The sequence below is a fragment of the Gadus morhua genome, chromosome 15, assembly GCF_902167405.1.
Source record: "Gadus morhua chromosome 15, gadMor3.0, whole genome shotgun sequence".
NCBI lineage: Eukaryota > Metazoa > Chordata > Actinopteri > Gadiformes > Gadidae > Gadus > Gadus morhua.
This window is the reverse complement of record NC_044062.1, coordinates 4,266,605-4,291,389: the sequence shown is the minus strand read 5'-3', so window position 1 is coordinate 4,291,389 and position 24,785 is coordinate 4,266,605. Positions and strand designations below refer to the sequence as shown.

The window sequence follows — 24,785 nt, the reverse complement described above, 5'->3', positions numbered from 1 at the left end:
AGTTAACAGGTGAGTCTCACACCTGCCTTGTGAGTCAGTGCAGTGCAATATAATTATTATTACATATATTTTTTTTCTCCTCTCGATATAAACGATATGGCCAAATCTCTCCCGGTAGACACTTTCATATCGTCCACGGTATGATATCGTCATATCGCCCAGCCCTACCTGTAGCAGTCCTTGAACAGGATGTTACAGATATACTTCAATAGTGTATCTCTTTGCACTATCTCCATTTGGATATAAGCACCCTGGAAATTTTGAATAGTAGATAGAAATGGGGTTGCCCTGTTGCGCAAAGTCCTTTCCTTAATATTTCACAGGATGCACTAAATACTTTCCTTATTCTCCACATTAGAGCATCTTAAAGGAGTAGTGTGTAGGATTTAGTGACATCTAGTGGTGAGGTTGCAGATTGCAATGAACTGAGTTCCGAACACTACACCCTTAAGTCAAGTCAAGTCCATTATATTTTCGGAGCACAGACACCGACCAGAAGAGTTTCCCGGACTGGGCCTCGCCACCGCGGATGTAGGGCGTGATGACCTTGGTGAAGTTCCACTCCTCCTCCAGCAGGTTCTTCAGGCTGTGAGAGGCCTGGGGCAGCTGCTGCAGCATCTGGATCCAGCTGTGCATGTAGTCAAAGTATACCTATACCCCAACACACACACACACACACACACACACACACACACACACACACACACACACACACACACACACACACACACACACACACACACACACACACACACACACACACACACACACACACACACACACACACACACAAAAGACCCTTGGACGACGATACAACAAAGTTTCTATATTCCACCATTTCCAATACAGTTACACAACAGATTAAATAATAATTACACATACCTAACTTGGTATAATAATGACTGCCACCCGACTGATAGAACATATAGTGTCTCTCAACACCATTGATTCAATTGATAACCCTCTTTGCATGCACGCAGAGTGCTGCAGTGCACATTCGGCAGGGGAGGGGTAGGAGGAAGGAGGTAGGAGATGAGGAAGTGGCAGACCTTGATTATCATGTTTACATGTTAGTACGCAGGCATCATGTTTACATGTTAGTACGCAGGCCACCGCCCCTCTACCGTCGCTTTTAGCATGGACCCGGCCTGCTAGCCTGTGCTGCACTTTGCTGAAGCTCAGGGAAATGACAGCTTATCAGCGATTTCAGAACACTGTGCAGATAATGGGTGGAGACGAGATGCTTCCTCATAAATGGGTTCCCGGGGGTTTATAGGGCCCGCCACTGCAGGGCGGTGAACACTACGCAAGAACCGCACCAGCCTACTCCAAAATGTACTGTCCAGTCAAAGCCACGGGGTGAATCTGAAAAGTACCTTCCGAAATAACGTGGGTCGAAAAAATAATGCTCACAAAACAAGTGATTCATATGTATAGGGTATTGTTTTCTGATGTCAGATTTTGCTAACCTAGCAATTCTAAGTCCTTGCACTTGTTTCTAGGAACATCCTAACTATACCGTCAGCGATATAGCGCTGTTTCTCTTTCTAATGACAAATTATATCATTGTAAGTTGCTTTGGATAAAAGTGTCTGCTAAATGCCCTAGATGCAATTGTATTTCTGAACATCATTGGATGAAAAGGCGGTCGTGACTGTGAATCTGGCTGATCCACATCGCCCATTAATACATACATGGTTCATACAAAACCAATAAAACATCCAAACAATATCATCATCCAAACCATAATCACTTCCACCTTCAACACAGAGACACAACGGCGTGCGGACAGCGCCTCGGCCACGACGAGCCCTACCATGAGCATCTTGTGCAGGTCCTCCTCGAAGCCGTCGATGTTGGCGTTGGTCTGCAGGCCCTGGGCGTCCGAGGCCACGCCACGCAGCATGAACTGGTAGTACTGCTTCATCAGCAGGCCACCCTTCAGCACCTCCTTGCACTCGCGCACCAGCTGCAGGAGGCACAGGTCAGCGTCAGGTAGGATACCGACAGGGCCATGACCGTGGTGGGTGGGTGGGTGGAGGAGGAGGAGGAGGAGGAGGAGGAGGAGGAGGAGGAGGAGGAGGAGGAGGAGAAGAAGATGAGGGAGGAGGAAAAGAAGAAGATGAGGGAGGAGGAGAAGAAGAAGAGGGAGAAGAAAGAGGAGGAGTAGAAGGAGAAGACAACTACTACTACTAGATTGAATTCATACATAGTGCTTTTTTTGGTCACTCAGACACTTTACAAAGAAAAACAATAAAACTAAATACACAAAAATTCAAAAATAAAAATTGGGGTTGAATGGAGCTTTCTCTCAATAGCCGCGTTTACATGGACACATCTATGCCGCATAGATTTCTATGCGGCATAGAAAATGGTCATGTATACGCCTCATTCGGAATACAATTATCTGTTCGGCATAGATTCTATGCCGAATAGAATAGGTGGTGTAGTCCGTTTTAAATCGCCATGTATACACTTATTCCGCATAGATTGGGGTTTAACGTAGAGCAGCTGCAGTAGTTCACTGAGCTCCGTCGGTACTTTTAAGCACACCGAACTTCACCGCTGTCAAGGAAAGTGGATTTATTGCCTGATTCACGTCTTTGTTAACACTCCGTAAAAGTAGTCCGGTAAGCGTGTCCGGTTGCTAAGCGACGGGACATGGGTGTTTATTAATGAGGTGTCCGCGCGCGTCCGAGATAACTGTAAATGAGTAGGCTACTACTAGTACTTTTGCAGGCTGAACGTTAAAATACTTCTTAACTTAGAGAGATGGCAGCTGCAGTAGTGCGCAATTGGACCTTCGAGGATTCCTGGTCACTAAATTCCCGTAAGACCACTCTCTCCCACCAGTCTTGGCTGCGGACTCGCATTCAAATTCCTCTTGTTTGCGGCGGAGCATAGGGTAAATATAAAGATCTGACGAGAAATTGACGTTGCTGCGCTGTCCTCCTCCTTCTTAATTGAAGGAGCAGGCAGAGAAAAGCTCTCTCCTGCTGTGCTTTCATTAAAATCAAATTTAAAATCCCCGATAGTGATAAGACATCCATTATGTCGCCGCCGGTCCAGAGACGTGTCAGGTGTGCGCGAGAGACATAACGGACACTTTTGTTACTGCCATGTATACAGTACATTCGGAACACATTTTAGGAACAGATCTATGCCGCATAGAAATCTATGCGGCATAGATCTGCCATGTAAACGCGGCTAGTGTAGCACACCCAAACCACTTCACAGTCCACGGCACGGACACAAACACAAACAGAGTAAACCAGGAAACAGCCAGCTCGCGGTTCAGGCCATCTCTGACATGCTCATTTTAGGATGTGGAAAAAGGCCAGAATCCTTCCCTAAAGGGAGGCGTACTGGATACACGGCCTTGATACCCTCAACCCAATGAGATGAATGAGGAGATTCAATTTGCTTCTTTCTTATGGAGGGAATATCGTTTGTGTTTTGCTTTACTTTACTACCCTACATCGACAAGACTGTGCCTGTAAAGGTTTTCCAGGATAAGCTGAAGAAGGGCTTCTTGCCCAAAACAATACAGTTAAAAAGTCTAGTCTTTTTTCTTTTATTATAATAACCACATTAAGGATCCAGCACCTATTCTTACCTTGAACCGAGCGCATTGCAGGATTTCTTTTAGGAAATGCACATCCATAACTCTGTCAATGGGGAGGATGGCAGAGCAGACAATTGACGGGAAAAACAACCGTGACAAATCAGCTCTGGAGCTCCCCCGAGCTCCACCCCGCTCCACCCCGCTCCACCCAGCTCCACCCACTCACCTGCTTGATGCTGAGCAGCGAGGGCTCCCCCGCGGGCCGCTGCTCCAGACGCAGCTTCAGACACTCGTGGATGACGTTCAGCAGCACCCGGCAGAGGACCAGGAAGGCGGGCCGGAAGGAGGGCAGGTCCATGTCCTGCAGGTCCCCCCAGGACACCTGGTCGGCCCCCAGCTCGGGCAGGGCGGGGCCCGTGCACGAGGCGGGCCGGGAGAGCTCGGGCAGGTAGTCGCAGTACAACGTGGGGTCGGGGAAGTCTGCGAACTGAGCGGCGGCAACAGAGCATCGTTGAGGGGCGCGGATGAATAATACATCACAACTTTATTAATCCTACTAGGGGCAATTTGATGTACATACAAACAACAAATACATAACTGCGGAGCATAGGACTGGGCGATTAATCGAATTTCGATCTCGATTTCAATTTTAGCGTCAAACGATCACAAAACTAATATAATCGAGATTCTTTTTATTTATTTGTACTGTTTCAGAGAAAGTGCAAGAGTGTTTAAGAACAGCTGGATACCTATCTTTACATATTTTAGATTTGAACATTTTCTTTTTGACCATTTTGTGTATTTTTTTTAAGTCGAAATTTCAAAGTTCTCAGTTGCTAAGTGTTTTTGGGAGAGACATGCTCAATGAACGCATCATATTTTCAGACTCAAAAATACTTGTTATTAATAATCATGATTTCAATATTGACCAAAATAATCGTGATTATGATTTTTTTTCCATAATCGAGCAGACCTAACGGAGCATTTAATAGTCAAATTGCAGAGGGGATGAACGACTTGGAATGGCTGTTATTTCTACAAGGCAATCGCCCTGATGGCAACACAGAAAATTCACATAACGGATGCAAACGTAATAGAAGGATATATTGTACCAAATTACTCAACTGGCTATAATGTTTAATAGATGTGCTTCTGGCACCGCTGCTCATTGTGTGTGTGTGTGTGTGTGTGTGTGTGTGTGTGTGTGTGTGTGTGTGTGTGTGTGTGTGTGTGTGTGTGTGTGTGTGTGTGTGTGTCGTTATTTTATGATCATGATTTACTGTTCTTCCTTCTCCGACAGCCTAATTTCACATCTGGGATTAATAACCCGCATCTCATAATTTTATCATCTAATCAATGTTGCTCACACAGAGCTGTGTGGCTCAGCATTACTCAAAAGCAGAAGCCTGCTGCATGCGGCTATAAGCAGCCTAACTCTCACAATGCATTAACACACAAAGAGCCAGCGCAGGCAACAGCAGCGGTGTACGGTTGCGTTCGCCCCCTTCACGGTGATGCTCCAATTCATTTCTACGGTTGGTCAGAACCACAGGCTGGAGATTGATACCTGCCTGGGCAACCTGCTACGTCGTGGTATACAAAAGGCTTGCAATGGGCGAGTAGAATCCGAGCTAGGGGCCCAGCAGACAACCTCATCAACTGCCCGGGTTATACCGCAGGTATTTCAGACCGGGCAACCTCATAGGTCAACTGGAGCTTTATAACGTGATTGAATCGGCGTGAACGCACACCTAAACGTACTCGCCGGGTCTGTGGTTCTCACCGAAAATGCCTCGTCAATTTGGTATTACTACGCCATTGATTCAACCATTCTAACCCCACTAGCTTAAAATGCATGGGAAATCTATGGCTGAGTCCTGTATGCTAGCTAATTTATTCAGCTTTGGAAATTCGTGATTTTTCTTTAGCTGAAGTTGTCTGGCTGGCTGGCTGGCTTGAAAGCGTCTCAGTTGCCATGCATTACAATTACTAAAGTAGTATATTACTATAATAGCTTATCCTCTTTTGATGGGATGCTTCGATTAGCCAGGTGGAGTGGGAACATGGTCTGACATGTTCAGTAATGATGTTTTGCCGTTTAGACTAACCATGACAGGACCCACCATTCCTATAGAGATGCACAATTAATTAGATAGGAACTGCAATTTAATATCATTTATACAATTTTAAAAACATAAAAAGAGTTGCATCCCTTTACTATAAAGAGAATGGCAAAATGAAATGGGATGGATTGACTCAGCTGCCCACAGAAAGCTGAATCGTGCAGATTGGATTCTGAGGCCCAAGGCAATAGGAGGGCTGGAATAACAACGTATTCTGCACTGAAGTGAAGCGTCTCTCTGACCTTCACTGGGCAGACACCACTTAGTAAGCAGGAGAGAAGCTCCGCTGCTTCAGGACGAAATAATTGAATCTCAATAACAATTCGTCAAACCTAGTTTAGACATTTTGCTAGTTTAGACATAGGTAATGCATAATTCTGTCAGGGTGTTTAATGATAATAATAAAGTTCTATACCTATCTCTATATATAAATGAGCAGGAGTTTGACTGCTGCGCAACCCATTTTCCCTCGAGTTTCAGCGTCATCATTATCAGTCTGCACTAGATAACCCTAACCACTGAGAGTCCACCACAGAGAGCTCAACAAAGAGATTTGGGAGTTTCCAGACGACTTCCCCTTTCTAGGTTTGCACGTTCAGGGCCGCAGATCTCCAACCCGAGTTTCAGGACCAAGAACTTTCGAACGCAAAGCAGAGCCAGCCAGCCTCACCACACCAGCACTCACCTCCTGCGCCGGCGTGTTGTGCAGCAGCGCCGCCCGGGACCTCTGCAGCGAGCGGTCCATCAGCTTGTGCAGCCGGAGGATCAGCTTGCGCAGCCCCATCTGTTTCAGTGCCTTGTCCACAAAGGGCCGGTAGATCGCCGTGGGGCAGACCGAGTCCCCGCCGGCGCTCGACAGCTCGCCGCCGCCGCCGCCGCCGCCCGCCCCGCACCCGCCGGGCAGCACCTCCTCCAGCGACAGCATCCGGGCGAACTCGGGCGTGAGGGCGGGCGACAGGTCGTCCATGCGTCCCTCGCCGGCCTCCTCCGTCAGGTCGCGGTCCTCGCCGTCGCTCTCCGCCGTGAACGTGGCGGTGGAGTCGTTCTCCTCGTCGTCGTCGTCGTCGTCGTCGTCGCCGTCGCCGCCGCCGCCGTCCTCGTCGTCGTCCTCGTCGTGGCCGCGGGAGCCGCGCGGCGAGGGGATCTCGAACACGGGCCAGCCGATGCGCGACAGGTCGTGCAGGCCCAGCAGGGTGGCCATGACGCGCAGCTTCTGGTTCAGGTCCTGGGTGACGTTGAGCCACAGGCACAGCGCCTGCACCCTGCCCTGGAAGTCGCGCGCTGCGTACTTCTCGTAGTCCCGCCGGAGCGCCTGCAGCGACGGGTACAGCGCCTCCACAGACTCCAGCAGCTCCATCACCCGCTTCACCTGCTGGAAGGCCAGCCGCTGCCGCTGCAGGTGCACCCGGCACTCCAGCCCGGGGCTCAGGGGCTCCGCCGCCGTCAGGAAGGTGCCGAACCCCAGGGGGTCCTCGCCGTAGCGGTTGGCCTCGTCCGCCGCCGGCCACCGCTCTCCCCCCTCCGACGCGTCGTCGACGACGACCGCGGGGAGCAGAAAGCTCGGGGGCTGGGGCTGATGCTCCGCCGCCGCCGGGCACGACGCCAGTCGCCCGAGGCTCAGGTTGTCGTAGTCGACCTTGAAGTGCAGCACCTCGTGGATGATGTCGGGGATGGCCTGGCGGGCGGTGAACAGGAACACGTCCTGGTCGCCCGTGGAGCGCCGGGCGTGCCACGCCTGCAGCTCCAGCCAGATGACCTCGTTGTTGTGGCCCATGTAGGCCATGTTCTCCAGGCCCCGCTGCTCCTTCTCCTTCTTCTTGGACGAGATGGAGGTGAGCTTCAGCAGCAGCCGCAGCGTCTCGAAGAACTTGAGGCGGTCGGCGGGGCAGTCCGTGCGCGACGTCTGCCGGTGAGTCCGGGCGAGGGGGTGGGGCATGGAGACGGGCAGCTTGCCGCTGCTGCAGCCCAGGCTCAGGTAGTGCTTCCTGGGGTCCATGCTGAGGCCGCCGAAGGGACTTTGCTTGGAGAGGGGATCCAGCATGAAGGCGCCTTCGAAGGTCTTCTTGTGGTCTCTCTCGGTGGAGCGCAGGGCGGCGCGCTGCTTCTTACCCTGCTTGTAGCTCGGCTCCTCGGGCGGAGGCTCCACCGGCTTGGGGCTCTCTCGATCCCGGCCCGACGGGCTGGAGTCTGCGCACAACACACAGTCAGCATTGAACACCTACTAGCAGCATCAAGTGGTGTGTATTGTCCACTTCTATGCACATCGTTAGTTAGAGTGTTCATTTCTACGACCACTTACCCTTGTTGGGGGAGCGGTGGGGGGTCCTGGCCTGGTTTCTTTGGTGTTTGCCCGACATTCGCTTCATCTGGCGGGGGGTGCACGGGGGCGACGTGCCGTACAGTGCTTCCTCTTCCTCGCTGGGAGAGTCCCACAGTTCATCGACCTCGGGGTTCTGTGGGGGTGCATCTTTCAGAGGGTTGTCCTGCCTGCAAAATACCTGACGTTACTCGAGGGTCCGCACACACAAGAAAATACAACCCGTGTGTGGCACACAGAATATTAAATCTTAAGAATTGTTTTTTGATCATGCGCAGTTGTACAGAACGCAATAACGTCAAGTATATAAATTCCAGACTTGTACAGAAAACCCTGAGGCTGATCACAAGAAAATAGGAGAGAAAACCGGCTGTAAATGTGCGCAAGGTCGAGCAGAGCTGGAATGTTTGTACCCACAACACAGTGTTTAGCTAATCTCGTCTAATGACACAGGAAGAAGGTTGCTGGAGAGATGTGTCCAGACAAACTGTCTGCTGCAACCTAACGCAGAATGATGATTGGTCTGTCCTCTGGAGCCTGGCTGGCTGTCTGTCTCATGGCTACACAGTAGCAATGCTGTGCGCATTACCACAGACGTCCAGGCAGCACAGAAAAGAAGCTGTGGGTTGGTTGCTGGCACCCTTCCTTGTACGGTGTACAATTTTTGGTCGAGTTGCGTCCCTCGTTAATTCACTGCTAGGTTATTCTGCGCACCACACAGACTATAGGTCGCGGGCATACCAGGACTTAACTTGAAACAATAAACGAAAAAGCAAGCATCAATGCATGCATCGGTACGTCGAGCATGCATGCATGCATGCATGCACGCACGCACAAGGAAAAAAAAAACTCAAGACAAACCAAAAGAAAACCCTGCAATGCTTCTGCACAGTGCAGGAGACAAAACAACGCAGAGTGCCCTGCCTTTCCGCGTCACAATGTCCACGCTTTGTTCCTTGGGCGCATTTCTGAGGGGCTTTTTAATAGGATTAGAAGGGGAAGGTTAGCGGGGTCTGACCCCAGCCTCCGAAAACAAAACTGGAGCAGACGGCCAGGGTGGGGAGGGCGGGGGAGGTGGTCTGAGAACACATTCTCTGCACCCCCCCCCTCTATCCGTCATTGCGCTGAAAGCCACCGGCCCACACGCGCCTCTTGGCTTCTGCTGCGAGGCGGTTGAAAGGGGACAAGGTTGTATCACTTTCACAGGGGGGAGCACTAATCTGGGAGCCACTTGCCAACACAAGAAAAGAGGGGCCACACGGCGAGAGGGAGTGTGTGACCCCAGCTACCCATCTGCCCCTGATGCACTGTTTGTGTGCACAGCCACCCCTATCTGCCGCAGACGTGTTTGCACACGCAGGGGTGTGCACGTGTGCATACTATGCACGCACACACACACACTCACAATTAAACATGAAAACTCTATGGGGAGCCGGTATGGAACTTGAAACTTGAAAGCAGACACCTGCTGCAGATCCACCAGCCTTTAAAGGGCTCGCATGCCAAAAGACCTCGGACCGGCTTGTCACGCACAAAGACTGTGGGGAATAAACATGGAAACCAGTGGGATAGGAAGCACTTCTAAACTGTCCCAGTTCAAGGGCTGCAGAGGGAGAATGTGGAGGAGCCTGTTCTCTCTGATCTGCAGCAGACACTTTAAATTGTTATCTCTTCTGCAGTGAGGCACTCAGCAACACATCCAATTATCGTAATTAATTATATCAGATAAGACATTTTAAATATGTGTGTTTGTTGACGAGGGCAGCTCTAGTCTAGCTCATCCAACTCCCACACCCTCCTCATTCCAAACAGCATCGCGGAAATGAGTGTGTTTGTGCAAGTATGTTTGCGTAGTCATAACAATGCACACAGTGCATGCGTACAAGAGGCGTCCTTTCAAAGCATTTCCCTGCATAGAATGATGTGACTCAAACACCCAGGAATGAATAACAGCGGAAACGGCCATTGCCGTGGTGCGGTTGCCTGCAGCTTTGTTTGGTTGTGTTCGCCTAACGGACCGGGTGAAGACCGTAGCCCGGCTGCAACGGTCGAGACGATTGCGCTTTTCACTTTCCTGAGAATATCGCCGCACACTGCAAAAGAGGAAGCCGGAGGCCGGACGCCGGGGCCTCCTGTTAACCACGGCTGTGCTGTGATTTCCAGTCTGTGCCCGCCTGCTGCAAGGGAGAGTTATGGCTGCAGATGGTGTCTGGCCCGGCCGCCCTCAACGGACCATCTGATAGCTTATTGGGGGGGCCGTAATAAAAGGACGACGGAATGCCGCAGCCCCCCAGGGGGCACGGAAAAAAACAAAAACAAAGAAACACACAGGGCGCATAATAAACAGCGACCAAATTCAGAATCTTTTGCGCACACGGGCAGAGGTGGTGACAGTGAGGGCAGCCCGAGTCAGAGGGGGCCTGACCTTTGACCTGCCACCATTGTGCCAGGAAGGGACACTCCATTGTATGGGGGTGACACGTGGCCCGTGAGGCCCACAGCTGAATGGAAAACAGCTGGTTAGTGCACACACTTGCTCACAATGCCAAAACTAAAAAGTAAAAAGAGGAAAAAGGGAGAAAAGGATGGCGAGCTTTTTGTTTTTTGCAAGAGCACGCTTTTCACATTACCGAGGCATTGTGGCACCAACTGATGCAATCGGTCGCCCTGGGCTCCCCGTATTCTCTTTCCAAACAGCCGACAGGAAATACAAACATGCATCTCTGTACCAATCTCTGCTCTGGACTGTCCATCCCGGGACCCGACAACAACAACATCGTTCATAAACTGCTGCAAACGTACCCCGCTTCACGCCAAGATGCAGCAGCAGCAGCAGCAGTCAAGATGCACACAGTATTCCTCTTTCCTATCCCTCTCAGCCATAGTCCATGCCGTCTGGCCCGGGAGAAGGTCCCCGAAACACAAGCAGTGTTAAGTCACAAGCAGGAATCCAGCCACAGGCCAAGAGAACAAAAAAAAAAAAAAAGCCAGAGGGAAGGGAACACGGCAACCTCAGCCCCGCCCTATCCAGGAACAGTGCGACAGCAGCTCTACGGGTAGACTCCCTACCTCTCCCACGTTCACTTGTGAAAGGCATACATGCAGCGCACGCAATGCTTAACTAAGCACTCTTTCATGCAACCCTTTTTGTTTTCTAGAGGTTGCCCGTGAGAAAACATGGGAGGTGAATAACGGGAGGTCATGCTTCCCCACGTCGCCTTATTCTCGTACAACATTGATCTGGTTTGCACTAAAAGAAAGATCCCACAGCCACAGCAACACCTTCTGTGGGCACGACGCCAGCTTGAAATTCCAGTGAATTCTTTTCTTTTCTTTTTTGCGTGCATTGCATAGATCTATTGAGCCCTGCACCTCACATATAACCGCCTGGTGATTTCGGATTGTTCCTGCATGTCAAACTGCATATGTCAGACAAGTAGAAGTGAGTTATGGAAATACGTCATCTTGTGAAAAAAAAAAAAAAAAAAGTACAGGACGTGCTTCGGTGACCATTATGAGAGGCGCATTTTCTCCCTCATTAGCTGAGGTGATAACAGGAGTTAGTGGTGAGCCATGTGTGTACTCCTCAACCAGTGTTGCAGGCAAATAAGGGAGATTTATATGGGGGCTTGCAGCCATGTCTGCCTCTTGGGCGTGAGGATTTACCCACTATGCACACCACATCCTGAGGGGCCTGGAATGCATGTGGGCCAGAGCGTCTCAAGACAGAGTTCAAGAGCAAGACCCTATTGACAAAGACTCTCTGTCCTTGCAATGCCAGTAACAGCGTTCGTTTATTGGGAATACTCCCATGACGCACAGTGGTCACACAAAGGACTGTGCTCTCGCTTCCGTGCAAAAGTTACTGTTTGCAGAACGATGCTCCTCTGTCTATGCCCGTATATATGTATGGATGTATATATGTATGGATGTATATAACACACACACACACACACACACACACACACACTAAACAAAACTGAAGAACCAATATCTTACACTTTCTAGGCAATATCATTTACTTGATTTGGAATCCTTGCAGCTTTAACACTAGACGATAGTTCTTTAACCTACAGCATAAAAACAGCCTATGCAGACGTTTGAATACAAAATGTCCCATGCTTAAATAGGCTTTTTCATCAGATAGGAAAATGCAATACATCCTTCAAGATCATATCAATATGTACTAATGATATAGGCCTACTTATCCAATTGAATGTTTCTAGTGATGATTACTGTTATGAAGGCTATTATTAACTATAATGTGTGCCACTTACAAAGCTTCGATTATTCCAAAAACCCGACCTAACCCTGGAAAATAAAGTGTTACAATTAACATTTTTAACCTAACGTTAATCGACTGATAGCACAGATTAACCCATAGTTCAAGGTAAAAACAGCACGAAACGAAAAGTCAAAACCTTGCTTTGGGGTAGTAAATGCATTACTATGACGGAATGCGGTCAAATGCACATGATGCAAAACAGTAAAATCATTTTGGCACTACTTTGTTGTTCTGCAAATCCCAGCCACCTGTATCGATCGACCAATCACAACCGATTCACATGCACGCAGTAAAAAGTCCTAATCATGCATAAAAAACGCGAAGATGATGAAAGACAGGGAAAACTTACAACATAGATGCATTCACCGATCCCAAGTGGCGCTAACCAGTGCAGGGCGACCTGACCGCCAAGTCAACCAAGACGATTCATAATAATAACAATAACTCTGCCAACTACACAATAGCGAAAACCAAGTTCACACCTCTGGATATATGCTCTCCCTCGACCACCGTCAACCAGTCCCGGTGATGGGTGCAGGACGCACCGTTGTCTAGCTAGTACCTTAGCTCACGTACATCCACTGGCGCTCGAACAATACACTGACAAGCGACAATCCTTCCAGTCGGCGCTAGCTAGCGTCTATTTAAACATGTTGCGCCCTTTCAAGTGAACCGAGCGGGAGGCGCAAGGTTACCTTTTCATTGGTGAAGCATTCTGCCCGACTATCCTGCACCGGTGGGAAAGCGTACGTCGGTGAACTCTCTGGCGTACTACTACAAAGTGTATCCAAAAAAGTTTGCAACTCCTGTGTTGCAAATGCATCCACTGCACGCGGATCTCTATTATGCAGGAAGAACGTCGAGGCGGCATGCGCATGCGCCAACGCGAAGCCGACCGGGAAGTCTCGCAGAGCTCTCAATTTGGCAAGCGCTAGACCCTGACGGTGTAGTTTCGGTTCAAGATGTTGTTCGCCTACCTGCTGGTTTCACGGCGACGCGAAGGCTCCATTGCAGGGAACAAACACCTTTGTCCTGGATTTGCATGGACTAAACCATGTCTATAGAATGTATTTTTCGCTTTGCATAAAAAATATTTGCAAAAGAGGCTAAATGTGTTTCTTTAGAGCACTTTCTCCCCCCCGGCACGGCGGGCTCTCGCCTGTGCGTATGTCGTCGCCATTTTTCCACTTTCATTGAGGAGTGCCACTGACTGATACGGCAAGCCAGTCAGGCCATCCAATCTAAATTAGTTTGTGGTGCACTTGTAAAGTATGTAGGCTATGGTTCCATTGCAGAAGTGAGCAAAAAAGGATTCTAAAAACAAAAGCAACCAACAGACTAATCAACACTTGCTATACAGTTTGCAATGAGAGGTCATCTCATTTTCGTCCGCTTATCCGGGGTCGGGTCGCGGGGGGAGCAGCTCAAGCAGGAGCTTGAGCAATGAGAGGTCAGCATTCAATTAGAAAATCAGAACATAACTTAGTGTAGATCCCTAATATTCTGCATGTATCTGTGTATCTAGGAAAACCTAAATATTACGTTTAGGTCGAAGGATGTTATTCACCGCAATACACAATTCGTTTTCATTTGAGTCCCATTGATGGAAAACTTTTTAAAAAATGAAGGCAAATTGCTGAGCCATACTGATGAAGAAAGAATAGCAATTGTTGATTTTAGGTTAGTAATACTATAATATTATATACTATGTCAAGGTGCATGGGGCAAATCTAAATCCATGAAAACCTAAGAAAAAGTAATAACGATACATCTAAACGATGATCATACAGCATCATATTCCATTCAGTTTGTCATGCTCTGTGCACTCATTGGACTGTACGGATTACATTTCCACGTGTGTGGTCTAGTTTCCCTTGCAGTTAAAGACCTTGTTCTAGTATTTCAGGGGGAGGAAAAACCAAAAAAATAAAATAATAATATAAAATAGATAAACTCCTAGGATACACCTTCTCAGAGAGGACTTCTCTGACCCAAACCAAAAATGTAATTATCAACAATAGTTCATTTCTGGCCAATGCCTTCTATTTTTACCATAACTTCCGATTGACTACAGTTTCCCAGAAATTAATTGTCGTCTGTTCCTCATGTTGAGGTCTTTAGGTTTCTAGTCGTCGGTCGCCTGCTTGGGAGGATAGAGAGAGGGGCCGTCCTACGTCACTCGGCCCTCCCTGTCTCAGCAGCAGCAGCAGCAGCAGCAGCCCGACACATAGCAGCACCGCCGCGGCAGCAGGTCCAGAGAGGCGGAAGAGACTCATCCCCACCTCCAGTCCAGGCCCAGTGGATCGATACCCAAAACCCAGCCCGCGTCGTTAGGCCTCACTCAAGCGATAGCCTTGAATTATCTGCTCTATACTCTGCGATTTGTGAGCGGCAGAGGACTCGAAATGCTTCAATGTCTGAGTAGCAGTTCGTGTGTGCGCCTGGTCCAGACTCATAGGTCGACATGGTATTTTTTATTTCTAGTGTTGGGTTATTTTCTGTATCTAATCTTCGGCGCGGTGGTGTTCTCCTCGGTCGAGCTGCCGTACGAGGACCTCCTGCGACAGGAGTTGCGGGCGGTCAAAAAGCAATTCCTCCAGGAGAATCCGTGTTTGTCTGAAGATCGGCTGGAAAAGTTTTTAGAGAAAGCCCTGGAAGCCAGTAATTATGGGGTGTCCGTCCTCAATAACGCGTCGGCCAACTGGAATTGGGACTTCACCTCTGCGCTGTTTTTCGCCAGCACCGTGCTGTCCACCACAGGTGAGTCGCAGATGGCTTTACTCGGGGCCCACATCGCATAGGGTTAGTTTACATTATCTGCTGTTTTCATTTTGTATTCAGGTACTAATTGTTGCTTAGCACCCAACTTCAACATTTTTGGAAATGTAAGGAATTTACATTATAAGGAACATCTGCTCTTGCTCTTTTTCTGAAGAGTTGCCAAACAGGAACATGCTTGCAGCAGCATTGCCGGAGAGACAGTTTCTTTGTGGTGGGCGGAAATAGCACCAGGTGACGTTCATAGGTAGTGTTATTGGAGTAGGCTAGGCCTATTATTTTCGCTATTTCTTTTTTCCCTTTGTTGTCTGACTGTTATTTTAGGCCTCATATCTAAAACCACCCATCATAACAGGGGAGTCATCTCAGTGGAAATCAGACCTCTAAACGATTTTAAATATAAACCCTAACACAAGTATGACATGTCATCTAAAGGCAAAAATGTCTGTGTCCAATAATGGTAAAGCTCTTGACTATATTAGTCCACTATTTGATCTCAAATCATCAGCCATGCTGGGAACTGAGTGTCCACATTCATACATATATTTTTTTGGAAAGTAAATCTCCAAAAGACAACAGCATAGTGTTTTAGCAGTGAATAGTAATGGTTCAGCCCAGTTTAGTTAAACCAATGGTCCGCCCAGTTTCTGTTAATAGATCCATCAAGTTTCAGTTAAACGCAATGACATTTTGTCCTTGCTAATGCTTGTGTGCCAGCTAGACCCGCATCAGTGGGTTGGAACAGCTTATCCGTGATAATATTGTGCATGTAGAGAGTGAGACGGCTCCTTGTCTTATCTAGCGTTTTGCAAGAGGTAGTGGTAGCTGATCCTTTGTGGGCAAAGCAACCCAAGATCTTGTCTTGTATTATAAGACAGCAGTTATCAGTGAGGTTTCACAAGGTATGTACACTTGACGTGTTCAGACTCCCTGGCCGCTAACTGTGTGTTGTGGGTGTGTGTTTGTCTTATTACGCACCTTAGCCACATATTCGCCTCATGTTCTTTTATAGTTTCATAATACATTTGTTTGCATTCCTGCTTACTGTGCTGGTAACTGGTTATGCACCCACCCATCCCATAACGTTTTATACCTCTCAATTTCATTGCCTCACGTATCCAGAACTGAATAATCAGAATGACAACAAAAATGAGATTATCTGAGGAGCAATGCATGCTTCAACTGAAATTATGTATTATGTATAACTGATGTATTCACATTAAATGTTAACTATGTAGAGTTTCTAAAAACAACAAAAACCAAACACATACTGTATAACCTTAATAGGCTGATGTGTGTGTATAGGGAAGTGTGGACTGTGGGTTTTGGTCCAAAGTTGTTTTTGCCTAGGCTGTTGTTCAGTTCACACTTCTGTTGTGAACAGGTGTGAACAGTTGTGAACTTCAGTTTTCTGTTTTTCAGGGCCTAATTAAGCTAGCTCCCCACCATACTTCTGCTTGACTACCGCGTGTCAAAGTCTAACAGCTTCAGAAGTGTTAATTCACTATCTATAGGTCACACACAGACACTTTATCCACATTGTCTGTTGAAACCAAACCATATAGGGCATAATTGAAGGTAGAAATTGCATGAGAATAATAATAATAATCTGAAACCCCCTGACATTGACAGAAACATAATCTTGTTGTGTCAAATGGCAGAATGGATTTTGTGTCCATCAGTGCTGAGTGTTAGCATGCAGCCGGATGCCACATTGACCTTTTTATGTTAAAATAAATATTAATAAAGCTCATCTTTTTGGTGACAAATGCAAGTATGGTTTCTTTTTTTTTTTTCTCCAAATGTTTAACATATAACCACCATAATTCCACATAACAAAATTTGTAACAAAATACTAGTACTGTTTCAATATATTTGTACAGCATATTTACAACTAGTCTGCACAAATAAATTCGTGATTACTCTGTAAACATTTGACATTCACTAGTCACATGTTTTGGGGAGTTGCTTTGGCGGAAGGGCCGAAGGAAGGGTCAGGGTTTTCCTTCAATGGATACCGTCAAATCTTGGGGAATAAAGGCAATCCTCATGTTACGCACAACATGCTAACGACATGCATATTCCTGTGTGCGTCTCCTCCTAGGCTACGGCCACACCGTGCCGCTGTCCGACGGCGGCAAGGCCTTCTGCATCATCTACTCGGTGATGGGCATCCCCTTCACCCTCCTCTTCCTCACCGCTGTGGTGCAGAGGATCATGGTCTTCAGCACGCATCGGCCCGTCATGTACATCCACACCCAGTGGGGTCTCTCAAAGTCCTTCGTGGCCGTGGTCCACGCCACCCTGCTGGCCACCGTGGCCGTCACCTGCTTCTTCTTCGTCCCCGCCATCATCTTCTCAGCGCTGGAGGGCAACTGGAACTTCCTGGAGTCCTTCTACTTCTGCTTCATCTCCCTCAGCACCATCGGCCTGGGAGACTACGTACCGGGAGAGGGGTCCAACCAGAGGTTCAGAGAGCTCTACAAAGTGGGCATCACCGGTGAGTGGAGTGGCGCCGATTCCCCTCGAAAATCGGCCTAGCGTTCCCGTTAGGTTAAATGTCAACATGAGTTTGTATGAGTAATGGCTTTGCTTTCGACTTTAATAGTCGAAGCGTTCCAGAAATAGGTTGGGCTCGTCTGAATGGCCCGTATTTGTATGGCTCGGTGACGTTGGTACACATCATATTTGTTGTCCCCCCCTACCCTTTTTAAAGAAAGACATTTGTAACAACTTCTGTTATAAGCAGCGTAGCCTCACAAACATGCCGTGTTTGTGACAAGCAAGTCTGGCTCTGTGTCTAAAAATAACTGGACCTAGTACAGAGCCCTCAAAGGGAGGAAACAAGCAGATGTCTGCTTGGACCTTGGTGACGTCCAGAGTCCTGGCGAACGTCATTGAGAAAAGCCTGCCATGTGTTGGAACAGAGAAGCAAGGAGGTCTGGCCTCCTCATGAAACGTGGGCGTTTTAATACATTTGCCGGAAGTGAATATTAATAGCCCCGCCTCCCCTTTCAATAGTAATGTGTGGGTCTGAAGACCATTCATCCTGGTATGACTTGGGTTTCAGAGTGTTGTCGAAGAACGAGCACACCAACCTGACTGGTCGGACACGTCTTTTACGTCATGTGACAGAATGGATTTAAATGCTTGATGGGCCTCACCATCATGGTTGTGTGAATTTCTATGCTGACGGGAAGCCTAAAGCATATGAATGGAATGCATATTACATTGACATTTTCTATCATTCACGTTTGGATTTGTATGAAGTGATGTTGTGCAGCCTTTGATGTGAAAATCCGCTACTGCCCTCTAGTGGCAGTACAATGATCAGCTTTTACCTTTTTGATGAGAAAACATAACATTTCATGTCGTTTTCTAATAAAGAAACATTTTGAAGAAATAAGAGCAAAAAAAAAGGGCAAGAAAGAATGAAGCCGCCCTTTTGTGTATGCTGCCATACCCTACCCCAAGTTATCTGAAACTTCCTCTCAATGGACTTCATGACCCTTGTTAATCACTTCCACCGTGGTCAATGCTCTGGGCTGATTGTATTATCTCATAACCTAAATGATTGTCAAGTCAAAGATTCATCATTGGACACGTCAAAACTTTCTGCATTGGTCGGCGTTCAAAGGGTTTACCTAACCTTTTCATTGCTTTCATTTCGCCTCCATTTGTCTATTTTCATATGAATGCCATCTGGCATGTGTTCCCACTAGAGTTTGTGTGTATTTTCTCTTTTGAGGACACGCTGTTCTAACTTGGGCGTGTTGTTTACAATGCATATATTAAATCCTGCCTCGGGTATGTTTTCTCTATAGCAGTCTCTAGTGGTTGAGTTGTAGCAAGAGTTGTAGCGCAGAAGTGTACCGCAAAAAACTCCCTTAAGGTTTTGACTCGTGGATAGGAGTTTCTTACTTGACAAACTTATATTATATATATATATATATATATATATATATATATATATATATATATATATATATATACAAGTATGTCTTCTAAAGCATATATTTCTGATGGAGCACAGTGTTTCCCCCAGCACTGTGTTGTTAAGGCGGCCGCCTTAACAACAATAGGGCCCCGCCTTGACTACCAATGTATATCTATAAAAAAATAAAGAAATGCATTAACAAAGTAGAAAACTCTCGTAGGGAAAGAAAACATACTTCCATCAGGTGTAAAAAATAAAGATCAATAATGCATCGGTAATACTGTTCACAACAATGGTCGTGCCCCCCCCCCCCCCCCCCACACTTGACCACCTTGACTAAGACATTTACTGGGGGAAACAGTGGAGCATATAGCTGCAGTAGAAAAACAGTGCATGTTTACTGTATGTCTTTGTATAATAATAACAGTAGTTTTTAGTTTTTTTTAATATCTTAATGCATCACCATACATGTACAAACCCTTGCGTCTCCTCCCTGGGTTTGGTCCTACCAGTGTACCTTCTGCTGGGGCTGGTGGTGATGCTGGTGGTACTGGAGACCTTCTGCGAGCTGCAGCAGCTGAAGCAGCTGAGGAAGATGTTCTACCTGAGGAAGCAGAAGCCCCAGGACCGCCTGGCCATCCTGGAGCACGACCAGCTGTCCTTCACCACCACCGTCGTCGCCACTCCGTCGTACGAGGACAAAACCCGCCACTTTCTCGGTGTGCCGGTGCTGACCTCGCCCGGGGGAGACGACCCGATGATCCAGTAGGGGGCGATGTACGACCGGCAGGCTTCTTAGTTTTTACGTTCATGACGGTAGGAATAGCAGATACTAGCCAGGTGTTCATATAATGGATATTGTATCACAGTGGTGTGCGTTTTACAATAGAATCCCACGGCTTTGACACTTTGAGTTGCGGATACTTATTAGTCTTTTGTTATTTAAATGGGAAACCAGAAGCAGCATAAGCACATCTTCATGGAATTGTAACCCTGGGAATGTCTGTTTCGTGGATTTCCTTTGTGTCCACAGGAAGGCTTCATCATGAGGTTTGAAAGAGGAGTCTAGATGAGCGGGCTCATTTTATGCATCAGCCGCGCTAACTAAAAGGAATTCAATAGAATTAGAGAATTTGAAACACTAAACATATAGAATATAGTCCATTTTAAGGGATATTTCACCGCTAGGCAAGTCTACATGTAAAATAATGCGCACGTACACTGTATAGTTATTTACACACTGAAAGACGAGAGACGTGACAAACTGTACTTTGTGTTTATTTAAGAATAAAAGGGGCACATTGCATTAATTTAACTTTTTTCATAACCACAGCTTTTATTGTAGGTCATTTCATTATTTCTTCAATGCATAGTTCAAAGTATGAAGTTGGATAACAATTTTGCGATAGTGCTAGTAAGCTTACCAAATGTATTCACCTATTAACTGCCAATTGAATCTTAATACAGGGTCAGTACACTGCTTAAGTCAGGAGCAATTAATCAACTCAAACTTTAATTTAAGCAATTGGTACTTATAATAGTGCTATAAACATTTAAATGACACGTAAATGCCAATTAAAGGGAAATAACTTGACCTATACTTATCTGCAGAAATATTGTTGGCCTTTTTATATGTGTTCAAAGTTCTGGATAAACACCACAGTCACATTATGAATTGTAAGGTTTATGGGATGTTGAAATGAGTGGTGAGACAATTTCAATAATGTTCATTATTTAAGCACAATAATTCACATGATGTATGTGAAAGGGTTTTGTGTATAAATGATGAAGAGAGTGGCCCAGTGTCAAAATGGAAAAACTTGTTTTCTCTTTAATGCTGAGAGTTATATGTTGTGCTCTCGACAGGATAGTATTTTATTTAGTTGCTCATTTATAAAAAGGTAAACAACCTCAATTAAAACTATTTTTTCTAATTGTGAAAGGAAAGAATATTTTTTTTTACATGTCTTAAGGGAAATTTGAAAAAGGGATATTTTGTATGTTATGGCATCATTTGCATTCAAGGGAAAAGCGTGCATTAAAACTTGAAAGTAATAATCAAAAGTCAATTAGAAGTCAATCACATCTTCTTTTGAACCGTCAAATGTTTGTTTGTTTGTGTCTGTATGTTTATTTAAGAGTTAGACATCAGGGAAAGTAATTATGTGCAAATAAATGGAAAGACTGTCTGTATGCATATCTTTAAATCGTGGAATTTCCAGTCAGAGAAATACATTTTTGTAGAAAAGTAGAGGAGCATGTTAGAATGCTTGCCCTCCCTCATCATTCCTGTTTCAGTTGGAGGTCAAACATTGCACACGGCTATGCTGCAGTTGTTTTGTTGTAGCGTGAACTCAGCTCTGAATACTGTTTGCTGAATACATGGTGTCGTCGCTCTGATACATTAGTACTGTAGCTGTTGAAATGCTCTTGAGTCTGAATGGCAGCAGACGCGCTGTGTCACCTTGATGTTCTACAGGCCTGCTTTATTTGGATCCGTTGATGTTGTGTTTGTGTTTAAGACTTATGGTTTGTAGGTAGACGGAGGTGCTGTGAATCCATGCCATAAATGTTCTTTAAGCACCAACTGGATGTCTGTTATGTGGAGGGCCATTATGGGTCTCATATAGTGCTTTACATACCACCAACCTTAAAATATGAGGCATATGCATTGGTACGATTTGGTGCAAGTTTTTATTGTCGCGATAAGAATTGTTTTATCGGTTTGTGGATCAGAGTAGCATATGCATCTGCAAACATTTCAGCTGTGTTAGATATACTTTCAGTGTTTGTCGTTGTGGAGTTAGTCTTAAAAAGATGGACATCTGCATACAGTGATAAGTATAGTAAGACACTGCAATATCATTATTGTTCAAATAAAAATGTACAGGACATGGATAGACAAAATGTGAATGCAAATAGCTTAAGTAAAATACAATAAAATGAATTGAAAGATTGTTGTCGTCTGTCTTTTTTTATGTCTTCCTTGTTATCTAAGGAATAACTATCTCGACTCTTTGGACAATATCTTGCATCACATGTATGATTCATGCTTTTAGAAGCCATATGTTTTACCTATATCCAGTTGATAATGTAACTGACTTGCAGAGTAGAGTTTTTCTAATCAGTTTGAGAGGTGGCAGGGGCATGATGTCTGGGGGAGACATGGGAGAGAGACATATCTATACTACATTGAAACTGAATAATGATAATGCGATGGGCATCATTTTTTATGATTATCAACAAAGAAAACACTTACATTTGTTGGTTTCGATCCTGTAGCATCTTTCGCCCGCCATCTTACCTAAGACTACTAAAGTAGTACTAAACTATTTTAGTACTTTTTTTTAATTACTACTAATTAGTAGTAGTACCAAAAAAGGTACATTAATTAACCACTTTTTTAACATTAGTTAATGCCCCATTACTATATACGATTTGCATAAGTGTTTGTGTTGGGGTAAGGCTTTGCACATAAATGTGCTATATTAAAAACAATGTATTCCACTGCACTTTCAACTGATTACCCAGCATGCAGCAGCAGGGTCCCGCCGCTCGCCAGGTGGACCAAAGCACATGGTGATGGTGACCTTCAGTGGAGGACAGCTGAAGCAACCATTGGACAATTTATCCACTTTATGGTAGGGATGTCATGATGACTTGAACAATTACGCACGCACACATTCACAAACACGAAAGAGATGTATAATGAGGCAGACAAATAGAGAGAGAGAGGTGGGAATGCGAGAGTGATAGAGATAGATGAAGGGAGAAAGTGAGTACAAGAGACCGTAGATGAGAGAAGAACACTCGACAGAAAGTTCTAGAGGGAGCGAGAGACACATCATAGAGAGAGTGGGAGAGAACGACAGAGAGAGAGAGAGGGAGAGGGAGAGGGAGAGAGAGAGAGAGAGAGAGAGAGAGAGAGAGAGAGAGAGAGAGAGAGAGAGAGAGAGATGGCGAAAAGAGAACGAAAGATAAGACTGAACAAGAGATAGAAAATGAAACAGAGCCAATTATTCAGCCAAAGAAAGACAGGGAGAGAAAGAGAGGTAAACAATTGTCAGTATAGGGTCACCCGTCCTAGGCTGTCACTCAGATGCGCAGTGAACCGGGTGAACAGGTTAATCCCGCGGGGCAGGGCTTCACACAATGGGCTGCAATGTTGCGACTGAACGCAGGCTTTCATTAATATTCCCATTTGATCTGCCTCCTCTTTCTCTCCCATCCACACACACTTTTAGTCACACACGCCAGCTTGGTAGATAAAAGAATACCTGTGACACACACGCGGTACACCCACTCTGCTGTAATTTGAATCATTAAAAGCCTGTTTCTTTGTGTTGCATGAAAAACATTAATGTGCCTCGGAGGCGTGTTACATCAAAGCTCCTCCCGTAGGTAGTAGCTGTCGTACAAAAATCCATATTATAAGAAATGTACTACATTCATCCCGGATGGGAATTGACAAGGGTCAATATAGTGTTGTAGTCTTATAGTGTTTAATCATCAAAAAACAATAACACAACCTTTCGGTCAACATTAGCCACAGGTGCTACATGGCAGCTCACACCGAACAAGCTCCCATTGGATGCAAAGCCATGCTCCAAGAGAACGGCAGCAGTGTGTGTACCGTACGTGCCGCAGCCTTTGTATAATTTAAGTGGAGCCGCACGGCATGACTGTGGTATTAACCTGGCCCTCTCCTCTTGAGGTCATGAAGGTGGGATTTGACTGCAGGGGGGGGTGGCAGTGCATAAACCCCCCATAGCAGGGGGTGGTGGGGGTTTGATGCCCTGCATCAGGTCTATTTATACCCTGCGTCAGACGTTCAGGGAACAGGGGGGACTGCAAGGAGCCCCGCAGCATAAACATTCCCAAACATAACCTACTCGCATTAACGAATCACGTTTAAAGCCAGGGGGGCCGTTTGAAGGCAACAGCCGGGGTAAACAGGATTTGTTATGTATTTGACCGCAGAAATTACACCGCTTCCTCCAGGCCTTCCTCCAAAGCCACTCCCCCAAAAACACGGCACAAGCTCGGTAGATTTTCTCTGTAAAATGGCTCTGGGCCTGCCGAGCCTTGTGGAAGACTCAGGAGTTGCGCAATGAGCCATCCAATAATTTCATCCGAGCCGAATGAAATCCTTCAGGCCAGCGAGAGCAAGGTTACAGAAAAATGTCCACTATTTTTCGCAGAGAATTTATTGATTGCTGTTGACAAGAGACTTTCAACAAAAATGAAAACAATTTCTTTCTACTAACCAACGCTGTGACAAACGCTAGATCCTGGATGGCCAATGTAGCTCTGCTGTTGAAGGACACCTAGGACGTCATGCTAGGAGGGATTTTGCATTCAGTGTGCTGGTTGTCGTATTTCTGGCTTTATAGGCATATGCATTGTTCTGTTCTGTATGCATATACATGTTCTCTGCTGATTTTATATTTTGCAGCATGTACTCGTCACCTAGCCTGGCTCCGCCCGCCTAAGTACTTCCGCTCAATTTGAATTTCCCTTCAGTACTAGTACTCTCTAGTACAAATGAAATGAAATGAAGTGAAGTACGAGAGTCTGGTAGAACCAGGCTACTCGTCACCAACCTCTCCCCACCCTTTTCCCTGTTCCTCACTCACACACACACACACACACACACACACACACACACACACACACACACACACACACACACACACACACACACACACACACACACACACACACATGTACGAAAGCACACAAGTACACAAATATGTACACGTATATGTAGGCCTACTTAC

At 46.3% G+C, this 24,785-nt stretch overlaps 2 protein-coding genes across 6 annotated transcripts in view; one reads left to right on the top strand and one right to left on the bottom strand.

Moving 5' to 3' along the window:
* map3k4 (mitogen-activated protein kinase kinase kinase 4) overlaps positions 1-13,491 on the bottom strand; it is a 28,751-nt gene extending 15,260 nt beyond the window's left edge. For 2 of the 5 annotated variants that reach the window (XM_030378504.1, XM_030378505.1), the window contains exons 1-6: positions 12,986-13,154; positions 7,988-8,175; positions 6,374-7,875; positions 3,792-4,052; positions 1,817-1,969; positions 494-651 (exon numbers count right to left, since the gene is read on the bottom strand). In XM_030378504.1, coding sequence (XP_030234364.1) covers positions 494-651; positions 1,817-1,969; positions 3,792-4,052; positions 6,374-7,875; positions 7,988-8,175; positions 12,986-13,113 — 2,390 coding nt within the window. In that variant the 5' untranslated portion in view covers positions 13,114-13,154. Of the gene's footprint in view, positions 1-493; positions 652-1,816; positions 1,970-3,791; positions 4,053-6,373; positions 7,876-7,987; positions 8,176-10,807; positions 10,998-12,772; positions 12,956-12,985; positions 13,155-13,267 lie in introns of those variants that run through there. The other 3 variants (XM_030378506.1, XM_030378508.1, XM_030378507.1) reach the window with 3 other exon arrangements.
* Positions 13,492-14,457: 966 nt separating this feature from the next.
* kcnk1b (potassium channel, subfamily K, member 1b) lies at positions 14,458-21,961 on the top strand. The gene is made up of 3 exons (XM_030378582.1): positions 14,458-15,050; positions 17,173-17,568; positions 19,518-21,961. Exons 1-3 carry the CDS (start codon positions 14,696-14,698, stop codon positions 19,772-19,774), a joined length of 1,008 nt encoding a protein of 335 aa, XP_030234442.1. The 5' UTR covers positions 14,458-14,695; the 3' UTR covers positions 19,775-21,961.
* The last annotated feature ends 2,824 nt before the right edge of the window (positions 21,962-24,785 follow it).